General features: G+C 44.4%; 1 protein-coding gene across 1 annotated transcript in view; it reads right to left on the bottom strand.

Moving 5' to 3' along the window:
- KCNT1 (potassium sodium-activated channel subfamily T member 1) overlaps positions 1-20,908 on the bottom strand; it is a 1,005,890-nt gene that overhangs the window by 57,460 nt on the left and 927,522 nt on the right. The window contains exons 25-27 of the mRNA XM_086920997.1: positions 12,170-12,253; positions 5,938-6,066; positions 2,921-2,941 (exon numbers count right to left, since the gene is read on the bottom strand). Of these exons, the coding sequence (XP_086777123.1) occupies positions 2,921-2,941; positions 5,938-6,066; positions 12,170-12,253 (234 nt within the window). The remainder of the gene's footprint in view (positions 1-2,920; positions 2,942-5,937; positions 6,067-12,169; positions 12,254-20,908) is intronic.

The following is a 20,908-nucleotide window of genomic DNA, read 5'->3' as shown; positions in this document are numbered from 1 at the left end:
CCATAGATCTCCAAGACGAAACCCGACACACTTTGGGACCTATGCACCCACTTCCTGTGGGTTAGGTAACGTGAGTACTACGGTGCTCCTGTAGAGGGTTACACTCCTAGTGTCCTAGTTTTAAGTGGTTAAGTTCTATTCCAGTCGGAAGACTCCTAAATCTTTAACTTTATAACTTTTACGCACCCATTGACTTCTATGTGTGAATATGTGTGCCTTTAGACACTGCACACGCATCCCGTGGGCCTCCTGCTCCCTAACCATTGTTAGTCCAGTGTAGCCCCAGCGATTCTCAAGGCCCTAGGCCTTACCATTGTTCGTGACGTGGTACTTATACCACTTTTTTAATATATGGTTTGACGGGCCACCCGGCCCTATCCATAATTGTGCAACTTTTGTCCATTCTAGTAAGTTACTTGTTTTGAGCTTGTGCTTCTGTGCTCATAAAGAGTTCAGGGGTTTGTTTAAAAGTAATAAATACATATATATTTTGAATATATATCCTGTGTGGTGTCCTTTCATTTGATATTAAAGGGATTGCATAAGGTAAAACAGCAGGCTTCACATGCCCTCCTGAGTTTAGCCTAAGACTGCTTTGTCCATGCTACCCCTAGGATAGCTGGTCTATAAGGTTGACTTTACAACCATCACCATAAGGGTTGTTTGGACTGGTGCAAAGTGCTTACTAGAATAGTGAACACCATATACCAGGCCAACTTCTCACATACAGTTCCTTCAAAGAGTTTTTGGATTAATCGATATTGCGAGTGAGATAGAGAGTTTTTCCCCTATAGATCATGTCTTATAGGTTGATAAGCAGTACTTATCATTTTCTTTTTCTATGAGGCCCAAATTGTTCTTTTGTTCAAGCCCAAAAACCCCGAAAAAGATTTGTCTCAGTGTCAATGGCACACACCAATGAGCTAAGGGCCGATATACAAAGATGAGGCGGCAGAGGCTAGCTAACATGTATGAAGGGATTTATTGACAGTCATTGGGAGCTCCAACTAGAGGAGGCCCCCCGAAAGGATTTTCCGAGTATAAGTTGCTGATAGATATTTTTTAATAAACAAAGTATTGAAGGTTATGGATTCAGTAAGGTATGTACTCTTATTTATGTGGTATCATTTACAATTGTACTTATATATGTGTAACAACAAGATTTCATTCTGGCTAATCTATAATAATTGTTCTCCAGTTTTCTTCATCAGTTACATCACAGCAAACATTACTATTTTCTCATCTTACCAGACATTTCTCTATACCATTCGAAAGTATCTTTCTTAATTTCTGCTTGGGACCTGTTTCAATCTACCTGTCTCTCAAGCCTCAGATTCTCAGCATTCTGCAAGGGTTTTTTGTCTGTCCCTTACCCATGTTAACTGTAGCATTTCTTAAGGCTACTTTTAGATTTTTTGTATTTTTAACTTCCCATACTATTACAATATGAACTATCATACCTTTCTTTAGTTTCGAGTTCCAATTCTGTGTGGACAACTGCCAACTTTTCTTTACATTTTGCACCTTCTCTTCATTTTATAGGGCTCGATTATCTGCCAGTTTTATTGCTGTTGAGGCTAAAGTGGCCTCTTACTTTCTCAAACTCTCCTACTTTCATCGTTACACATGTGAGCTTTTTTCTGCCATCTCAACTTCTCTTACAGTTCATTTTTTGGCTTAGATTTTAAATCTTTACTTAACATTACTGATCAAATGTCTTATCTCTAAACTTTTATGTTTTCCTCTTTTCAACATCTGGAAAATCATGTCACTGCTGTCTTCTTTGAAGCTATTACTCCAAACACTAGATTTTTCTCATCTTAAATACTGCTACCATCTTCATGTCATTGTTCCCAAATGCATTACTGCTCACTTTATATTTTTCTGAGTTATTATCTTCAACAATAAGGAGCACATATCTCCTCTTATCTTGTCCAACTTCGATGTCCATCTCTGCTACTTCAATCGAAGGTCCAGTTCCATTGTCTTGAGTTTGCTTTCTTCGTCTTGTATTTTAATGTTCAATTTCTTAGCATACCTTATTAATGTTCTGGTTGGCCAAAACTGTGGAATAAGTTGCCAGTTCAAATCAGGAGGAGGTGTTCATCCAATCTGAATTTAGCGGCCCATTACGGTGGCGGGCGGATTTATCCGCCCGCCCAGGATCGGGGCACGGGACGACCGCCCATGTTGAGGCGGTCCCTCTATTCCAATTAGGATGCACCCGCCACACTGGCGGGCGCATCCCGCATTTTTAACATTGTGGTGAGCGGTGCTGTAAGTAGCACCCGCCGCAATGTCATAAATGCATGTTGTGCATTTGCATGCACAACATGACAGGCACTGCGCGGTGCCTGCCACCTTGTGCATGCAAATGCAGGGGGGTACCATAGGTACCCCCCATGTGCACACCCCCACCCCCCACACCCTGGGGGCCCGCTACGGGCCCCCAACAGCAAAGACCATGAGCCTTTCCATGGCAGCAACGCCGCCATGGAAAGGCTGCTCAATGCACTCATCATTATATAGATGGTGGGGTCTTGCAGATACCGCCACCATATTATAAAGGTTTTCCGCCTGGTCGACGAGTCGACTGGCAGAAAAGCGCCCCCCCACCCCCCGCCATCCTAATGTGGAGGGGGTCATTAATGGCAGGATGGCGGGTAGATGGCCCCCTCCGGGCCGGCAGTGGCTACTGCCGGCCCGGCGGGGGCGATCTGCCCGCCATCCTAATGGGCCCCTAAGTTTGTTGAATTATCCAAGAAACCTTGATCAGGAGAATTATCAAATATCACTGTTGTTTCATGTCTTTTTAATGTACCGTTTTGGTCTATCATTTACTGTGCATTGGCTAAAAGTACTCAAAAAAATAAATAAATGAGCCTACTATTAAATATAAAACAAACGATCAGGTACTCACCTGTGTTCGCATGTCAGGAGGCTGTAAGAAAAAAGAATGTAATATTATAATTTATATGGAGAGTTCCTGACATTGGCCTTTACTAGGGACACACTTCACAAAGGAAACTTTCTGTTTTAAATATGTCTCTTATTTTGAAGTACGCCCCTGCCCACCAATAGCTGAACCTACACATGGTTGCAAAAGCACCTGACGAATATCAGTCAATCATATTTTATTATAAGTGATTACTTAAAATCGTTACAAATTTCAAAATATAAAAATATATATATCTTTACATACATGAATTTTAAAAGCATCCAGCAATATCACCACCCTATAGCAAGGAGATATGCAATTTTTAAGATCCAAACAGCATTGATAATACCCCTGAGTTATTAACTAAAGTGCAAATGCTAAGCCACCGGAACGTAATATTATAATTTGCATAATAAATATATTTCCTAAAAAAAAAAACCTGACGAGTAGTTCTCAAGCCATGTTTTTAAACATGATGAAAAGCTACTCAAATAGCTTACATTTTGCCTAAAAACTGAAATTGTCTGCATACCAGGATCAAAACTTTGAAACATGTGTTTCCCTTGCAGGCAGAATTTCTCCTGTGGGAACTGCATGGCATAGTTAACACAGATAAGTGGCACTACCCCTGTATACTAATATGGACAGGATAGGATCACGTTTAAAACTTTATTATGGCTTCAATATCAGTTCAATTGAAATAAACAGCTAGATGAACCAAGAACCATGAATTGGCTTGGTCAAGACCCTAACCAGGTTGCAGTGAGCCTTTGTCTTCACTGACTGCTTCTACAACAAAAAGGCTAACAAACTACTAATTGCCTTGCCAGTCAGCTCTGCCAGCAAGGCGACTGGCACAACTCCATTACTAGTATTACATTGAGCTAAAACCATATTAAGAAAAAGAACAATCAATCGTTTAAAAAAAATCGTTCTGCTTAATATATGTGACCTAAGCATCCTCTATTCTAAGAATATGTGCACCAATGCAGATAAAGGCTACTTTAATTAGAAATATACTTAATTTGTTCCATCAAACATTTACACACTAATCACAAGTCCATCTGATTAACTAGATTCAAAATTATTCTTCTGAATTTGGCTCAAACAATATAGAGCTGCATGGTTCCTTATTCACTATCTATGATATATCCATTTTAAGGCACAGAACATTTAGGCATGGTGAAAAAAAGGCAAACATTTTCAGTGGGCATATTGAGTTTTACGGGGTTGTTTTAAGCCTTAATGATGTAGACACTGTATGGGTTTATAATTAAATTGAGAGATAGAATTTGAGACTTGTTTAAACTGATGCCTGTTTTGTTGACTACATTTGTCAATGTTGTTTAGATCCACTTTGGAAAAAAGAGAAATTAATGCAAAGGTAAATGTAGGAGTTTTATAGGCAAGAGAGCTACAAATTAATCTAGTATACAAGAGGCTTCACATTCCCAGAATGATGTTGGACCTTTGGCAGCTTTTGAGCCCTAAGTACCAACTGCCAGTTGCATGGTACAGGAGGCATGGGAATTTTGTGTCCAGAATTATAGTTTCCATCTCGTATTCCAGACCCTATCTCATGCAATTCAATTTTTTTCATGCCTCTAATGGAGAATAATGTGCGCTTCCAGATTTACCGTGCCCTGTCATGCATACCATTCTTGACTTCCAGTAGGTGAAATTTGTGAACAAAAATACAATTGATGCTACAATGTGGGTTCCTGCACCCTGCCAACTTGTACTAGTGCGAGGTGGCAACACTTGTATCTGGGCATTTTGACAGCTGCGGCCCGTGCAGGTAAGAGTAGTGGGAGGTGGTGCCCGGTTGAGGGGGATTTTGACAGACGGCGAGGGAAAATTAATTATGTATTTAATTTTCCCTTGTCGTATTCTGTCGAAATATCCCCCCCCCCCCCCGCCGAACACCTGGCCCCACCGCTCTTACCTGCAAAGGCCGCGGCTGCATTTACTCAATGAAACATTGAGTAAATGGCCTTATGGCTATGAGTTAATTAGCTACTTTAAGCTATATTTTGAGAACTCACATGAAGATTGTGGCATTTTATCATATAACTTGCTTCAACTTTCGCACCTTGTTCTTTATGCAAAGACAGCTACTGTGGGTTTGACCATGCAAAGACTTCTTGGAAGGGAGGAAACCACTTCTGTGTTTGCATTTACCAGTATGGTTCAGGAGCACTATAAGACGATGCTCATGTCCACCTTCCGTTCAATACTACATGAGTTTGGGATAAGTGATGCCACATGCTGAAATCCACTGCTACCAGTTCCTTATTTCCTTTAACTCCTTGGGTGCGTCCGCGATTCTGCGCCTGTGCGGCATTTTTCAAAGTGGGCGGGTTCATGAGGGCCCCCAGCCGTCATCAGCACACGAGCACCGTAATGCATGACGGCTGGGGGCCGTCATCAGCACTGCAGGGGTGAACATGGTTTAGGGGGAACGTGGTGATGTTGGCTGTTTTGTTATCTATATCTCAGTACTGCTACAACATAATTTGAGGAACTAAAGACCTGCCATGGAATGTGAAACATTAGGATCGAAACAGAAGCTTCTTTCTATTTGGTAATTTTTCAAAATTCTAAACAAGCCACAGCAAGAAGAAGACTATTAAGTGCTCATTGATTTACAGAAGCAGTGTTCAGCAGCCTTTGGTGTGGATAATCACATGGGGTCATGAGAACACCACGAACAAAAAGAGTTACCTTCTCAGACCAATGTATAAACAGATATTGATTTACTTGGTGGTTGTAAGGAGCTCCATACAACCATGTGATAACTTGAGGGTGCTTGAATTGAGAAACAGAAGCGAATACAGTCTAAATATTGATGCCTAAGAGACAGTCAGCCAGCAAAGGGAAGGCATCTGCTGGCATTAGCTCTGATCCAATACAATGAGATGCCACTTTAAGCCTTAGATGGTTTAGTGAAGGCACCTGGAATATTGAAGGCATTTTCTGTCCTCCAGTTTCATACTTACATCCAATGTAGAAAACATATGAGACTGTGTCCTATAAATCCCAATTGGAATTTCTGCGCTGGATGAGCACAGTTTCTGGAACAGTCTACCATATGTCCGAATCCAGAGGTCATCTTCGTTGATTTTCATCTGAACAAAAACAAAATAAAAAATATGAGAAAAATAAGTACAATGAGACTTTAAAAAAAAAGATGTTGTGCAACACAGTCTTTACCCATCCATGTAACTATTCTAACTCATCGACCACAAATCGCATATCAGTCTCTCCATCCATCCATCCATCCATCCATCCATCTATCCATCTACCCATCACACCTCAGTAATTCTATTTCTGAATCCCACCCGCAGACCATGTTCTGCATGTGAATCATGCCCTCTAGACTGGCTGAAGGCAAGTCAAAATGCAAAGCCAAGGTAAACAGCAGATATTGAAACAAACTATACAGAAAACAGGAATGTGTTTAGACTATTACACTAGGGTGGTAGTCAAATTAAATCAGGGTCGCCAAGTGACCTTATTCCCGCTAAGATGGTTGGCCCCATGATTTCCCTCCTGGGACCTCCCATATTAGATATGATCAACATCTCACTAACAAAAGGCCAGGTTCCAGCAGACTGGAAAAAGGCGGTGGTGAACCCGATTAGAAAAAAAGCATCTTCCCCATGGACAGACCTCTCCAATTTACGACCTATCTCCCTCCTACCTTACCTGGGCAAGGTTACGGAGAGGCACGTGAACACCTATCTTTCTCAACATCTTGAAGCGACGGACGGCCTGGACTATTCGCAATCTGGGTTCAGGCCAAACCACAGCACAGAATCAGCCCTTCAGACGGTGACCAATAACATCAAAATGGCACTGGATGATGGCAGCTCAATGATTCTGGTGCTGTTGGACCTTTCCGCCGCTTTTGATACGGTGTCTCACACAGTGCTCCTCAACCGCCTAGGCGAGGTGGGTGTAGAGGGAGAGGCTCTGGCATGGATGAAGAGCTTTCTGACTGGTCGTTACCAAGAAGTTAGGCTGGGCTCCCACAAATCCACTCTTAGGGAGCTCAATAAGGGAGTGCCACAAGGCTCGTGCCGGAGTCCTACACTCTTTAATGTGTATGTGGCCCCCTTAGCCAACTTAGCAAGATCTTTCGGCTTCACCCCGGTGTCGTATGCCGACGACACCCAACTCCTTTTCCCCTTCAAAAACCTTACACCTGCAATAAAAAGATCTTTTGCAGATGGCATGAGAGCCATTGCAGAATGGATGTCATCAAACTGTCTGCAGTGTAATGTGGGAAAATCGGAGGTCATGTGTTTTGGGCAAGCGGCGACACACTGGGCATCTGACTGGTGGCCCTTGGAGCTGGGCCCCGTCCCTATTCCCAAGAGTACAGTCAGGAATTTGGGAGTGCTTTTTGATCAGCAACTTACTTTCAAAGGCCACGTAAATCAAGTTGCTGGAACCTGCTTTCGGGCTATTGGTATGTTAAGACGTGTCTTCCCCTACATACCGGACCATCACAGAAAGACGCTTGTACAGGCTCTTGTCATCAGCAGGGTTGATTACTGCAACGGTTTGCTCCTTGGAGCTAATGAGGAGCAACTTAGTAAACTACAGGTAATCCAAAACACAGCAGCAAGGATTATCCTGAATGCTCCTCCAAGGACACCCTCATGTCCCCTGCTGATGAGACTCCACTGGCTTCCAGTGAGGAAACGAGTCCAGTTTAAAACTCTATGTACAATCCATAAGAGTATGATAGGGGAGGGCCCAAAATACATGACTAAAATCTTCCAGCCCTACACTCCAGGGCGCCTTTTGCGCTCTAGTCATCAGCAGCTACTGCAGGTACCCAGAGTAAAAAAGACCAGACAAGGCGGCCGTGCACTAGCCTATGCCGGACCAATACTCTGGAATTCTCTGCCCCCAGAACTAAGATCTCTCTCTAGTCACCTGACTTTCCGGAAAATTTTAAAAACCTATCTGTATCCTAAATAAAATCGTAAATAATTCCCTGTAGCTTTTTTTCTTCTGTTTGGACACACATTCAAAATCAAAACACTCTTTGTTGCAGCAATAGCGCGGAGATACCCCTTCGGGGGTCTAGTCTGGCGCTTTATAAGCATATAAAATAAATAAATAAATAAATAAATTGTCCCTAGGTACATGTTATACAGAATAAATATATCAGCCAAACAGGCAAACAATTAAGGGCCATATTTAGAGTTTGGTGGATGGCATATTCCATCAGAAACATGGTGGATATCTAATCTACCTTATTACAAGTGCCATAGGGAATATTACACTTGTCATATGGTGGACGTCACCCACATTTATGGAAGATTATCTTGTCTGCCAAACTTTAAGCGCCGCGGCCTGGGTGACTGATGCTGGAATCTGGGGATCACGGTTCGATCTCTGGCTCCGGCGGCAGGTTAGCCCAGCACCATGTGACTCTGGGCAATACCTTGCTTAATCTTCCCGATGGCCCCCAGCGCCTAGAGACCCTTATGGGTGATTGTTCGCGCTTTACAAAGCTCCAATAGGAACAGTCCAGCCTGAACTGCCATCCCAGGTCCTCCCTGAATTGGAACAAAATTGAGGATGAGTTTCAGCTTAATTGCCACTGGATTCAAGCAAGCTGGGCTGAAGACGTCTGCAATGCCAGAAACCGGCCCTCAGAAGCTTTTTTCCAGTCCAGAGAAGGCATGGCTTGGCAGTTCGGGCTGGACTGTTCCCATGAGGCACAGGGTCAGACTGATTTGCATATGGCCATGTCTGAACTGGGGTGGCAGAGTGGGCTAAAGAGCGGTGATGGATTAAACCCAGATCTGTTGACTGGGTGTGAGTGTTTGATTGGTTCAGATGCTCCGTCCATCACCACCCCCTTTTGTACCACTTGTTCACCATAAGTTGGCAGGGTATGCTCTGACGTGAGTCCCTTGCTCACTTTGCCACTGGATTCAAGCAAGCCGGGCTGAAGACGGCTGCAATGCCAGAAACCGGTCCTCGGAAGCTTGTTTCCGGTCCAGGGAAGGCATGGCTTGGCAGTTCGGGCTGGACTGTTCCCATGAGGCACAGGGTCAGACTGATTTGCATATGGCCATGTCTGAACTGGTGTGGCAGAGTGGGCTAAAGAACGGTGATGGATTAAATCCAGATCTGTTGACTGTGTGTGAGTGTTTGACTGGTTCAGATGCTCCGTCCATCACCACCCCCTTTTATACCAGTTGGCCAGGGGGGCTGGTTTATGGATAGGGCGCAAGGCCTTAAATGTGATTTATGTGCTCTAAATGTGGCGCAAGGTGATTGCCTACTGTATTTATACTGGTTAGGCCTAATGTGATTTATGCGTAATGTGCAATGCCTTTATGCCTGTGATACTTCTAAATTTGTTTTCATGCTTAGGAGGTTGTTTTGCCTAGTATAGTTTATACTAGTGAGTTCATGTGTCCCTGCGTGATCTATGCCTATGGTGATTAGTATTGCATAGTGTGTACCTACCTTTTAACAGTGGTTACTGGTTGTGTTCTACAATTGTTATTGTGTGCTACAGTTATTCTAAGTGCTATTTCTACTAAGTGCTGTATCTGACAGTGGCCCACGTGGCCCTGACCTGGTGTAAATAATCCCTTGTGAGTATTGCCCGTGCCAGTTGGCACCATGTGTATTGTGTGATTATTATCTGATGTGTTTTGACAATACAAAAGTTATTTTGATATAACCTTGTGTAGAGTTCCTTTTTAAGTGTGCCTGGGATGTTGTTGCTGTGTGCATGCGCAAATGCTTTACACATTGCCTCCGGTATAAGCCTGTCTGCTCGTGCCAAGCTACCAAGGGGGTGAGCAGGGGTTATCTTTGGCGTGTAACTCCCTTGCCCTGACTAGAGTGGTGGTTTCTGCCTGGCTTTGGCGCACGCCTTAGCCAACCAGAAATCCCAGGACTAACAAGTGTCAATTAAAACTGTGTATTAATGTCTACATGAAATATAGGTTTCTTAATTTCCAACATAAACTTTAATGCCTGATTCTCCGAATTTATAATAAAAACACAGTAGTTACCACAAAACATTCCTTACACTAGGGTGTGCATCCTTAGGTTTCTGCAGTGCTCTGAAATGCTGAGAAGGCACATCAGTATCATTATCTGCATTCAACATTTCATTTCAAACAAAATTGGCACTACCCTAATAGTTTAAAAAATACAAAAAAGCTATCATTTGTGTATTAAGACAGGAAGGTTTTTCCTCTGTTTTAAAATGAGGGAAACTGAAGGGAACTACAATATAAAAAAACATATTGGTTTGAAACATTGATGTTTTGTGTTGACTCACAAATGTGTACTTTTGTGACAAGAAGCAAAAAATAAAAATGTAAAACATGGGATTGCACATTTGTGTCAGATTTACACATGTAGAAACTGTCCATCCAAATTCACTGGCCCTGATCTACAACAATTTCTTACATGAGTTTATGTACTAGTTTTTGGAAATTCAACGGTATGCATTGCCGTCAAAAGTACCTCACAGCTACTACAAAAACCACATATGTGAATCGCGCACTGAATGCGTAAATTGCATGCGTCCGAGTATTCATTGAAGGCAAAAAGTGGCTTTAACTCCCAGCAGTAGTTTAGGGCTTGTTTATCAGTTCTTGAAAAGTCCGAAATTTGCTTCAACCGGAGTGCAGTTCGCAGTGGCGGCTCCTCCGTTAATGCGGAGGAGCGTCGCTCCACTGCTATCTGAGCCGCGAAAAAAAGGAAAAAATGAAATGATAATAAGTCAATGTTATTATCATTTTATTTTTCTGTACTTGCTCAGTTCTAGGTGCGGGAAGGGGCTGGGCTGTGCAGAGCAGGAGGAGGAGTGGTAAGCACTCTCTAAGTGCGCATGACAGTTTGACCGGCCAACTTGGGCCAGCCAAACAGTCAGGCACACTTTGCATGGTCTTCAGTCGGCTGTATTAAAAAACATGGGTGGAGAACATGCGCAGGATCATAGGGGCCGATTCACAGAACTAACTTAAGACAAAATCCTAAACTTACTACTTTTGGTATTCACAGAAATTAGGATTTTGTCTTAAGTTTGTCTTAAAACAGACTTAAGACAAAATCCTAACTTAAATCTGTCTTTAGTCTGTGTTGAGTTTGTCTTAAGACAAACTTAAGACAAAATAATAACTTCTGTGAATACCAAAAGTAGTAATTTTAAGATATTGTCTTGAGTTAGTTCTGTGAATCGGGCCCACAGTCCCAGTCATGGTGACAGCAGCGTAGTGATTGGCTTAGGGGAGCCGGTTTGCTTCCTGCTTCGGACCAGGAGTCAGAAAAGACAAGGAGAGGCAACAACTGTACCCAGGTAAGTGATTTATATATTTTTTAATTCCTTCTTTCTACCCCCTCACACCGCCCCCGCCTCACCAACCCATTCAGTAGCATCCGCCACTATGCATTTGTGACTATCTTCCCAGGCCCTTGTGAAACGGGCTGAGTGATGTCCCAGGGCTACCAAATACTTTCAGGGAAGACGCCGACCCAAATGAGGCTAGCTGCTTCTGCACTCATTTTGATTCTAATCACCATCAAATGAACCCGATTTCACTGTGTGATCTATGACTTAAAATCCTTCAGTCTTGATTCAGATCTCGCAACCATTTCATTCATTAATACAGCTTTGCAGGCCAGCCTTCATATGTATTAAAGGGCATGTGGAATACAAGTGTGAATATCAGCACGTGTACACATATTGCGGTAGTCTAACCCCACCTTACTACAAGTATTTACCAATTACCGCTTACATAAAAATGCCAGGTAAGAATAGCTGTGCGAAGATTAAAATAAAAAAAAATTAAAAACATTGAAACCAGTTTTGCAATGTTTCACTTTTACATGCTTTCCATATTTTCTTTAAATAGATCGAAAAATCGATTTCGAGACAACAAATAATCAAAGGGTGCCAACACTAATTTCCCTCTGATTAGCTTGAAAGCTTGACTTGGACTTCTCTCATTTTCTCTTCTTTGTTTTCAAAACACTTGTCTTTGTGCATCACATAATTGTGGCCTTTCAGAGCCAGAGAAGTGGTTCCACTTCAATCAACCCTCCCAGATGCAGTCTGTAATTGCCTCCTGTCTGTAGCTGCAGAATGGAAGCCTCTTGGCCGAGAGCTTTCTCCACCAGACCCCTGGAGTTTAGAGACAATGGAGAGCCCAACAACACAAGACGTGGCACAGTACTCACGGCACAGAGGTATCCAGAGCCTGGCGTGGTGTCCAGTCCCAGCAAGAGTCGAGTGATGGTGATCATGTAGTCTTTGACGAAGGACTGCAGAGAATGGAAGAGCATCAGTTACAGGCAAATGCGCCGACCCGTGTTTGGGTGACGACGAATTGGCGTTAAAATGTAAAATGCAACAGAAATCAAACAAAATCAGGTCCAGGATATGAGGTTCAAACAAAGAGGGTCACAATCTTGGGCTCACAATATAATGACATAGAGCCTGATTACGAGATTGGCGGTCCGCCTATTGGCCCGCCACCGCCGGCTCGTCAAGAACACTGCCAAGCCCTTAGTGCCTCCGCCAACAGGATTACAAATGTAATCCATGCCGTGAGGGTAGTGCTGTGGTAGTGTCACAGTTGAGGCTGTCTAACGCTCATAGGAGAGCCTTAAAACAGACTGCCGCTGTGACACTGCCACAGCAAATTCTTGCACAGTATGGCATGCACCATGCAGATGATGATGATGATGAGATAAACTTATATCGCGCAACTTAGCCCATCGGGCGTCATGCAGTGCATTCCGTACTATGCAGGAACTGGGATGGAATTCCAAGGGGGCACAACATATGCCCCCCTGAATACACTCCCAGGCCCAGAGGTGGCAGGGGGCCCTGTTAGGGCAACCTTAGTTGCCCCACCCGCCACCCTTTTCATGGCAGGCTCACCGCCAAGGAAAGGGTGGTGGTTTGGCTGCTGTGGCACTGCCAGCATATTCCTGCCTCAGACCGCCAACGCCATGCTGTGGGATCCTGGATCCCAGCAGACGTGGTGGTCCTATGGCGCTCTGGTCCCCACACTCAGAAAGTGGCACATGGTGCCGCAGTGATGGCGATGATGGGACCACCACCGCGGGCACAGCAGCCCAACGGACGGACGGACTCATATTCAGGCCCATAATGCTTTTTTTTCTTTCATCAAATTTATTTTTATTTTCATTGAGACAAAACATTGCAATATTAGGACAATCACAACCAAAAACGCTTCTTTCGCCCCCTGTGTCGGACCCAGCGTCAGAAAGGTGATCCCCGGGGGCCCATAATGCTTTTGAGCACAGATCCATCCATCAAATCCTTCCTAGGAAATATTAAACCAAAATGTAATTCATCTTGAAAGTCAATACATAGTTACAGGGCAATCCAACATCTGAAGGTATAAGAGTCACTTTGGGGCGTTACAAAGAGGGACTTGGGCAAATAAGTTGGCAGGTCACACTTTAACCATCCTTGCATCCACTGGAACTGGGTAGAGGTAGGAAACTAACTGATAACAAATGTAAAAACCTATCACCGATGTATGCCTTCAGGAAGGCTGCATTCAAGGAGGTCTAATAAAACTGTGATAGGTGCACTCCAGTGTTGATTTTTAAAATATTCATTTGAGCAGTAAAAATACTCTTTTCATTTAATAAAATAGTACTGTTCTTTTTCACCGAAAAAGTCTCCCGACAGCTTGCAGTTTCGCTTTTATTAGAGCCCTTCAGAGTTTTAATGAGGTGCAATGCCTTACAGATAAAAGATCTTACACCTTATGAGTCTCTGGCTGCAATAAGACCAGCAAACCAAAGACTGGAAAAAAAGGGGTGGGTGGAACTTCTGAAGTTTGTCTGTGATGAATTCTGCCGAGCTACATGAAAAGTCTGTGAGATTCCACAGAGTTCTGCTAACGGGAGAAAAATATGCATGTCACGCTGCTCGCGCTACAATTTAGTGGCAGTAGCACAACCGCACTAAGGGCTAGATGTAGGTAAATCTAATTTACCGATTCATAAATACCGAATTTTACCGATTCGGTATTTATGAATCGGTAAATTAGAAGGAGGCAGATGTAGGTAATTTTTAAAACACAATTACCGAATCTGCAATCTGTATTGCCCATTGATTCCTATGGGCCTTGAAGCCCATAGGAATCAATGGGAACCGAATTGGTAAATACCGAATCCTGCAAGGGTGCAGGGGGTGTCACTTTGACAACCTCTAGCACCCCAAGTACAGGCTTGTGTGACATGTGGCACACATACATGCCCTAAGGACATGTCTGTGTGTCACATGGCACAGGTGTGCATGCACACCTGAATTCGGTATTTTACCACCCAATAGGATTGGGTGGTAAATACCGACTTCTAAAGGGCCCGTGGCACTCTGTGAAGTGCCACCTACATATTGATTTACAGAATCGGTAAATTTACCGATTCGGTATTTTACCGATTCTGTATATTTACCGAATCGGTAAATTTACCGATTCTGTAAATCAGATGCCCCCTATATCTCAAAAGCCAAATACCGGTCGGAAACGGCCGAAATCTGCGGTTTCCGACCGGTATTAAGCCTCCTACATCTGACCCTAAAATATCTGTGTGAGCGGCACCATGCAGTGCACAAGAGAGCATGGTAATTCAAGTTAATTTTGCTGGTGCTCGAGTAGAAAATCAGATCAAGTGGCAGCAAATCCACTTGAGACCTCCCACCTCCGACCATGTTAGAAAATGGTGCTATGGGAGAAGCCAAATCTTGCTCGCACTTGTATTTCTGGAGCTTCGCTGGAAAAACATCCAACACACAGCTATTGGCAGAATTTGGCCTGAACTCCCGGCTACAAGAGAGGCTTCATCTCCACTAATGGCTAGGAGGAGCTGAATGTTATAATCTACATCTCACTCCATTAATTATCAAGTTCCCAAAAACTATTTGCAGTACATCTCTCTCTCTCTGTCTGTCTCTATCTCTCTTTCTCGCTTTCTCTTTCCCTCTTTCAGTCCTCTCTCTCTTTGTCAAACTCTTTCTTTATCTCTCTTTCTCTCTCTCTCTCACTTTTCCTCTCCTCCCCCCTCTCTTTTCTCTCTGTAGTGACCTGATGACATTTTTTAAAACACACATAAAAATATCCAGCTTAGAGCTTTTTCCAAATTTGTGTTATGTGCTTAGAAATATTGCTAACTCTGCCTACTTCTTCAAAGCTGTGCCTTGCTACCATCCTCCAAAGCCTTTTGAAAGGTATTTGAAAGCCATTTTCTTTATTCTTATCTTCACATCCTCTGCTGGTAGGTGGGGCGTTACATTTTTAATCAGCTGAACCTATGCCTGTGTGGGAGTGTGGGCCTGGAGCATAAAGTCTAAAATAAGGGACTAACAGCCTGATTCATCAATCATATTTGCGCTCTCAAAGGGCCAGATTCTGGGAATCTGGCCCTTTGCGAGTGGAATTTTTGCATTTGGGATTCATCATCCCAAATGCAAAAATCGCTATTTAGAAACTCGCAAATTTGCGAGGAATAGCATTTAAGGAATCTCTATTAGAGATTCCTTAAATGCTATTCTTGAAACATTTTAAAAATGCGAATTCGCAAATTTCGGCCGCTATTTACCGCGAGGTCAAACCTCGTGGTAAATAGCGAAAACTTAGAAAAATGCTTTTAAAAGCATTTTTCTAAGTTGCATGTTACACACACACATGTCCTTAGGACATGTGTGTGCGCAACACCTGTTGAAATGTGCATTTAAGGGGTGCTACAGGGTGTCCTTTGGACACCCCTGGCACCCTTCAAATCGCTATTTTATTTGCGATTAGCAAATTGCTAATCGCAAATAAGGAATACTCCCCATTCATTCCTATGGGACTTTTGGCCCATAGGAATGAATGGGGAGTTATTCCTTATTTGCGATTAGCAATTTGCTAATTGCAAATAAGGAATCTGTAGGAATCGCATTTAATTTTGCGATTCCTACATGAATCACGTTTTGCGAGTCTGTAATAGCGATTCCTTATGAATCGCTATTTCAGACTCGCAAAACGGGTCTGTCATGAATCTGGCCGTAAGAAGAGATGTAAAAAGGGTCTTGTCAGTCACAAACCCTCTGAATTAGCTAAATCAGAGGCCTTTCAAATGTTAAACCCTTTTTCGAATGTACTAGGCCCATATAATGATTTAGCAAGGTTTTTCGGAATCATTACATTGTTTTAGAAATTCATACAGAATCAGTATTTGGAAGCGTAATTTTAGATTGTCTCCTCCAAATACAGATTTCTATACATTAGTGTTTTCCGAATGAAATCTGGTCACAAAACATTTATATTTTCTGATACCTTAAAGGAGGTGGTTAACCTTTCACAAATGGGAAGAGGTCCCCAAGCGACCCCTCTTCCTTTTATGTATATTGACAAAAACATTTTTCATGTGCACCCATGGACTGCTGCCTGTACTTTAAAAAGTTTGTAAATCATTTCTTTTTTTTATGCATTCTGTGTTGCTTTAAGGAAAACGGGAAACATTTATGAAGAAAGATTGGCTTATTTAAATGCAATGACAGGCATGGCTCCATGCTGACCCTAATAGGCCACATCCCTGTGATGGCTGCGATTACTAGTGGATCTTAATTTGCAGCCTCTCATTAATATTCATGAGGTAGGTCGAATTGCAACACACTATGATATTTTGTGAACTAATTTATTAGGTTGATTACCAAAATAAAAAGGCATTTGGTAAACGGCTGTGGGGATATTGTGACCCACTTACCAAGTGTATTCTCAGTACATCAGACCCCAACAGACCCAAGTATCAAACTATTTTGTGGCTGCAAAGTCTGTGGGTTACAAAATTGTAGACTATGCAACCACACAAAGAGCAGTCACTATGTGCAAAAGGTATATTACAAGTTGCAAATTACTTTTTGACTAAGAAGGTACACATCATAGTTCCTTGAGATTCACAAGGGTGAAAGGATCTGAAAGAGGCATCACCCCATCCTTGGAATGGGTATCATTGATTTGTGATGACTGATGCAGTTGGAAAGGATTGACAATCTAGGGTTTGAACGATAGAGAGCCTTGTGAATCACAGGTGGACAAATCAGGGAAGCAGACAGTGGTCCAGGAGGCAGATGTCTGCTCCTCTCAATTCCCGTTTTCAGCATGGCCCATGTTTTATAAATGACAGCTCTTGTCCCTTGAAGTAACGCAAGCTGCTATGTTGACATCTGTCATTGTAAAAGAATGGATGGAAGGCTGCTATCCCCCAAATACATCCAAGCCTGCAATTGGAGGTATTCAGATTGATTCACAAATGGAATCCCTGCATCATTAATATTAATGGGCATAGAAGGATGATTCCCAGCAATTACTATTGTAATTTACTGTGGTGGGTTAGCACATACTGTGCAGCCAGGGTCGGTTCTAGGATTTGCGAGGCCCTGGGCTAAAAGGGAATGGGCGAGGCCCCTCTAATGTCGATAAGTGGCCCCTTGCAAGGAGACCATTCACAGACACTGTGGGAGGCCTATTGTCCAGCATTTTGTCGCCCCCCACAGTTTTAACTTTGAGCCCACAAGCATTTCTCACACCTTCAGACCGATAGGTGTGAGAATTGCTTGTGGGCTAAAAGTGAAAACTATGGGGGCGCCAAAATGATGGACAATGGGCCTCCCACAGTGTCTGTGAATGGGTCTCCTTTCAATTGAAGGGAGCGTCTCCCTCCCTTATGTATCCAGATACCATCCCTGAGAGGCCAAGGGAGGGGGACCCCTCCATTTCATAGAAAGGTGACACCTTTCTTTGAAATGGATCGCCAGGGAACCGACAGGACACATCCCCAATGCGTGGCCCCATGCTGGTGCGAGGCCCTGGGCAGCTGCCCACGCTGCCCATGCCTAGCGCCGGCCCTGTGTGCAGCACAAACCGGTTTTTGAATCATATCAGACATACTATCTAAAAACTGCATTTGTGATGCAACTTGAGATAAGTTTCTCAGGCTCTATTACTCAGTTCAGACTATAGATTGTTAGAACTGCTCCAGATCTCTAGTTGGATGACTTAATTATAATATTTTAATTGATTAGCCTTTTATCATTACATCACAGAAAAAAATGTGTTCTAATCACTACATTCGCTCACAGCAACAATGTTAGTTTAGAAAACTTGTATTGTCTGTCTTTACAGATCTTTCTGACATAACATCTGCTGAGCACCTGAGTGTGACAAAAAAAGATTGCTTTATTTAAAACCAATCACTGACATGGTGGCCCACTGACCCCATCAGGCCGCATCACTGTGATGGCAGCAAATCGTATTGGGTCACAAATTGTGACCTACCTCATTAGTATTCGTGAGGATAGGTCTTTTTGTAACCCACTACGAATTAACGCTTAATGAGTTTCTTACATTAGAACGAGTGATTTACTAGTTGTGATTCATAAAACATTGCAATTAGGAAATTGCAATCCCTAATCTACACACATCCTAGCCCTAGGAAACTGGGAATAGATTTACATACATTGTTTGATCCTCAAATAAAGGTCACCATGAACAATACAAAGCAAATCCAATTCCTCCTCTCAATAAACATGTCTGAAAAAAATAGCAGCTCTCAAGAATTACAGGTACAGATAAAGCAGGAATGTATTGCATGTCCCCAAAAATTGATGGATCGAGCAGCATAACTCGATTTTCCTTTTTCAAATCAAAGCATTTTGTTGGAGATTTGGGGTCATATTATCAAGAACAGCATTAAAATTATCGCTGGTTTAGTGGCAGAAAACTGCTGCTAAATCGGAGATAATGGGCTTGATAATTTGCCCTGGAGAATTCCAATAAAAGCCCATGCTCACACCAGAACATTGACTTCTATTGGAATTCTCAAGGGCATATTATCAGGCCCATTATCGCCGCTTTAGCGGCAGTTTTCTGCCGTTAAACCGGCGATAATGTTTAACGCCGTTCTTGATAATATGCCCCTTAGTACTCAAAGGGTCTTCTTTACAGCGTTGTGGATATAGGACATCCACTGCTTCTGTGACATAATCAATCAATCAATCAATCAAAGACATTTATAGAGCGCACTACTTACCCGTAGGGTCTCAAGGCGCTTGGAGGGGGGGGGTGCCGTTACTGCTCGAACAGCCAGGTCTTCAGCTTCTTCCTGAAGGAGAGGTGGTCTTGGGTCAGGCGCAGGTCGGACGGGAGGGAGTTCCAGGTCTTGGCGGCCAGGTAGGAGAAGGACCTTCCTCCTGTTGTCGCTCTTCGGATGCGGGGGACGGCGGCGAGGGTGTGGCTGGCTGATCGGAGGTGGCGTTTGGGAGCGTAGAAGTTGATTCGGTTGTTGAGGTAGCTCGGGCCTTGGTCGTGTAGGGCTTTGTGTGCGTGGGTGAGGAGACGGAAGGTGATTCTTTTGTTGACGGGGAGCCAATGCAGGTCTCTCAGATGTCCGGAGATGTGGCTGTTTCGTGGGATGTTGAGGATGAGTCTGGCTGAGGCGTTCTGGATCCGCTGGAGTCTCTTCTGGAGCTTGGCGGTGGTACCGGCGTAGAGGGCGTTGCCGTAGTCCAGTCGGCTGGTGACGAGGGCCTGGGTGACGGTCTTCCTGGTCTTGGTGGGGATCCACCAGAAGATCTTCCGTAGCATGCGTAGGATGTTGAAGCACGCCGAGGAGACGTCGTTGACTTGCCTGGTCATGGAGAGGGAGGAGTCCGGGATGAAGCCCAGGTTGCGTGCGTGGTCTGTCGGTTTGGGTGCGGTGCCCAGGGCGGGGGGCCACCAGGAGTCGTCCCAGGCGGAGGGCGAGGAGCCCAGGATGAGGACCTCCGTCTTGTCTGAGTTCAGTTTCAGGCGGCTGGTCGTCATCCACTCGGCTACATCTTTCATCCCTTTGTGCAGATTGGCTCTGGCGGCGGCGGGGTCGTTGGTCAGGGAGAGGATCAGCTGGGTGTTGTCGGCGTAGGAGATTATGTTGAGGTTGTGTTGGCGTGCGATGGCCGCAAGGGGGCTCATGTAGACGTTGAAGAGGGTGGGGCTCAGCGAGGATCCTTGAGGGACGCCGCAGATGACTTCGGTGGCCTCTGACTTGTACGGTGGTAGGCGGACTCTCTGTGTTCTTCCGTCGAGGAAGGAGATGATCCATTCCAGTGCCTTCTCCTGGATTCCGACGTTGCTGAGGCGCTGCACTAGGGTGCGGTGGCAGACCGTGTCGAATGCCGCGGAGAGGTCTAGGAGGATGAGGGCCGCTGTGTCTCCGTTGTCCATCAGGGCTCGGATGTCGTCAGTGGCAGCGATGAGGGCGGTCTCGGTGCTGTGGTTGGCTCGGAAGCCAGACTGTGAGGGGTCGAGGGATCCATTCGTCTCGAGGAAGGCGGCCAGCTGCTTGTTGACGGTCTTCTCGATGACTTTGGCTGGAAACGGGAGGAGCGAGATGGGGTTGTAATTCTTGAGTTCGGTGGGGTCCGCTGTGGGTTTCTTGAGTAGAGCGCTGAGTTCGGCGTGCTTCCAGCTCTCAGGGAAGGTGGCGGTGTCGAAGGAGGTGTTGATAATGTCCCGCAGGTGGGGTGCGATGACAGCGTCGGCCTTGTTGAAGACGTGGTGAGGGCAGGGGTCGGTCGGAGATCCGGAGTGGACGGAGTTCATCATGCGGACGGTGTCTTCGGTGCTGATCGGAGTCCAGGCGCGGAGGGTGGTGGTGGGCGGCGTTGCTGTGGTCGTGGCGTGCGTCGGTTGAATGCTGAAGCTGTTGTGTATGTCTGCGATCTTGTTGTGGAAGTAGGAGGCGAGGGAGTTGCAGAGGTCTTGTGATGGGGTGATGTCGTTGTTTCCTGCGCTGGGGTTGGAGAGCTCTTTCACGATGTTGAAGAGTTCCTTGCAGTTGTGTGCGTTGTTGTCCAGCCGGTTCTTGAATGCAGTTTTCTTGGCGGCGCGGATCAGTTGGTGGTGCTTCCGGGTG

The sequence above is a fragment of the Lissotriton vulgaris genome, chromosome 5 (assembly GCF_964263255.1).
Source record: "Lissotriton vulgaris chromosome 5, aLisVul1.2, whole genome shotgun sequence".
Taxonomy (NCBI): domain Eukaryota; kingdom Metazoa; phylum Chordata; class Amphibia; order Caudata; family Salamandridae; genus Lissotriton; species Lissotriton vulgaris.
Note: the sequence above shows the minus strand (reverse complement) of the source record. Positions and strands in the feature narration are given on the sequence as shown.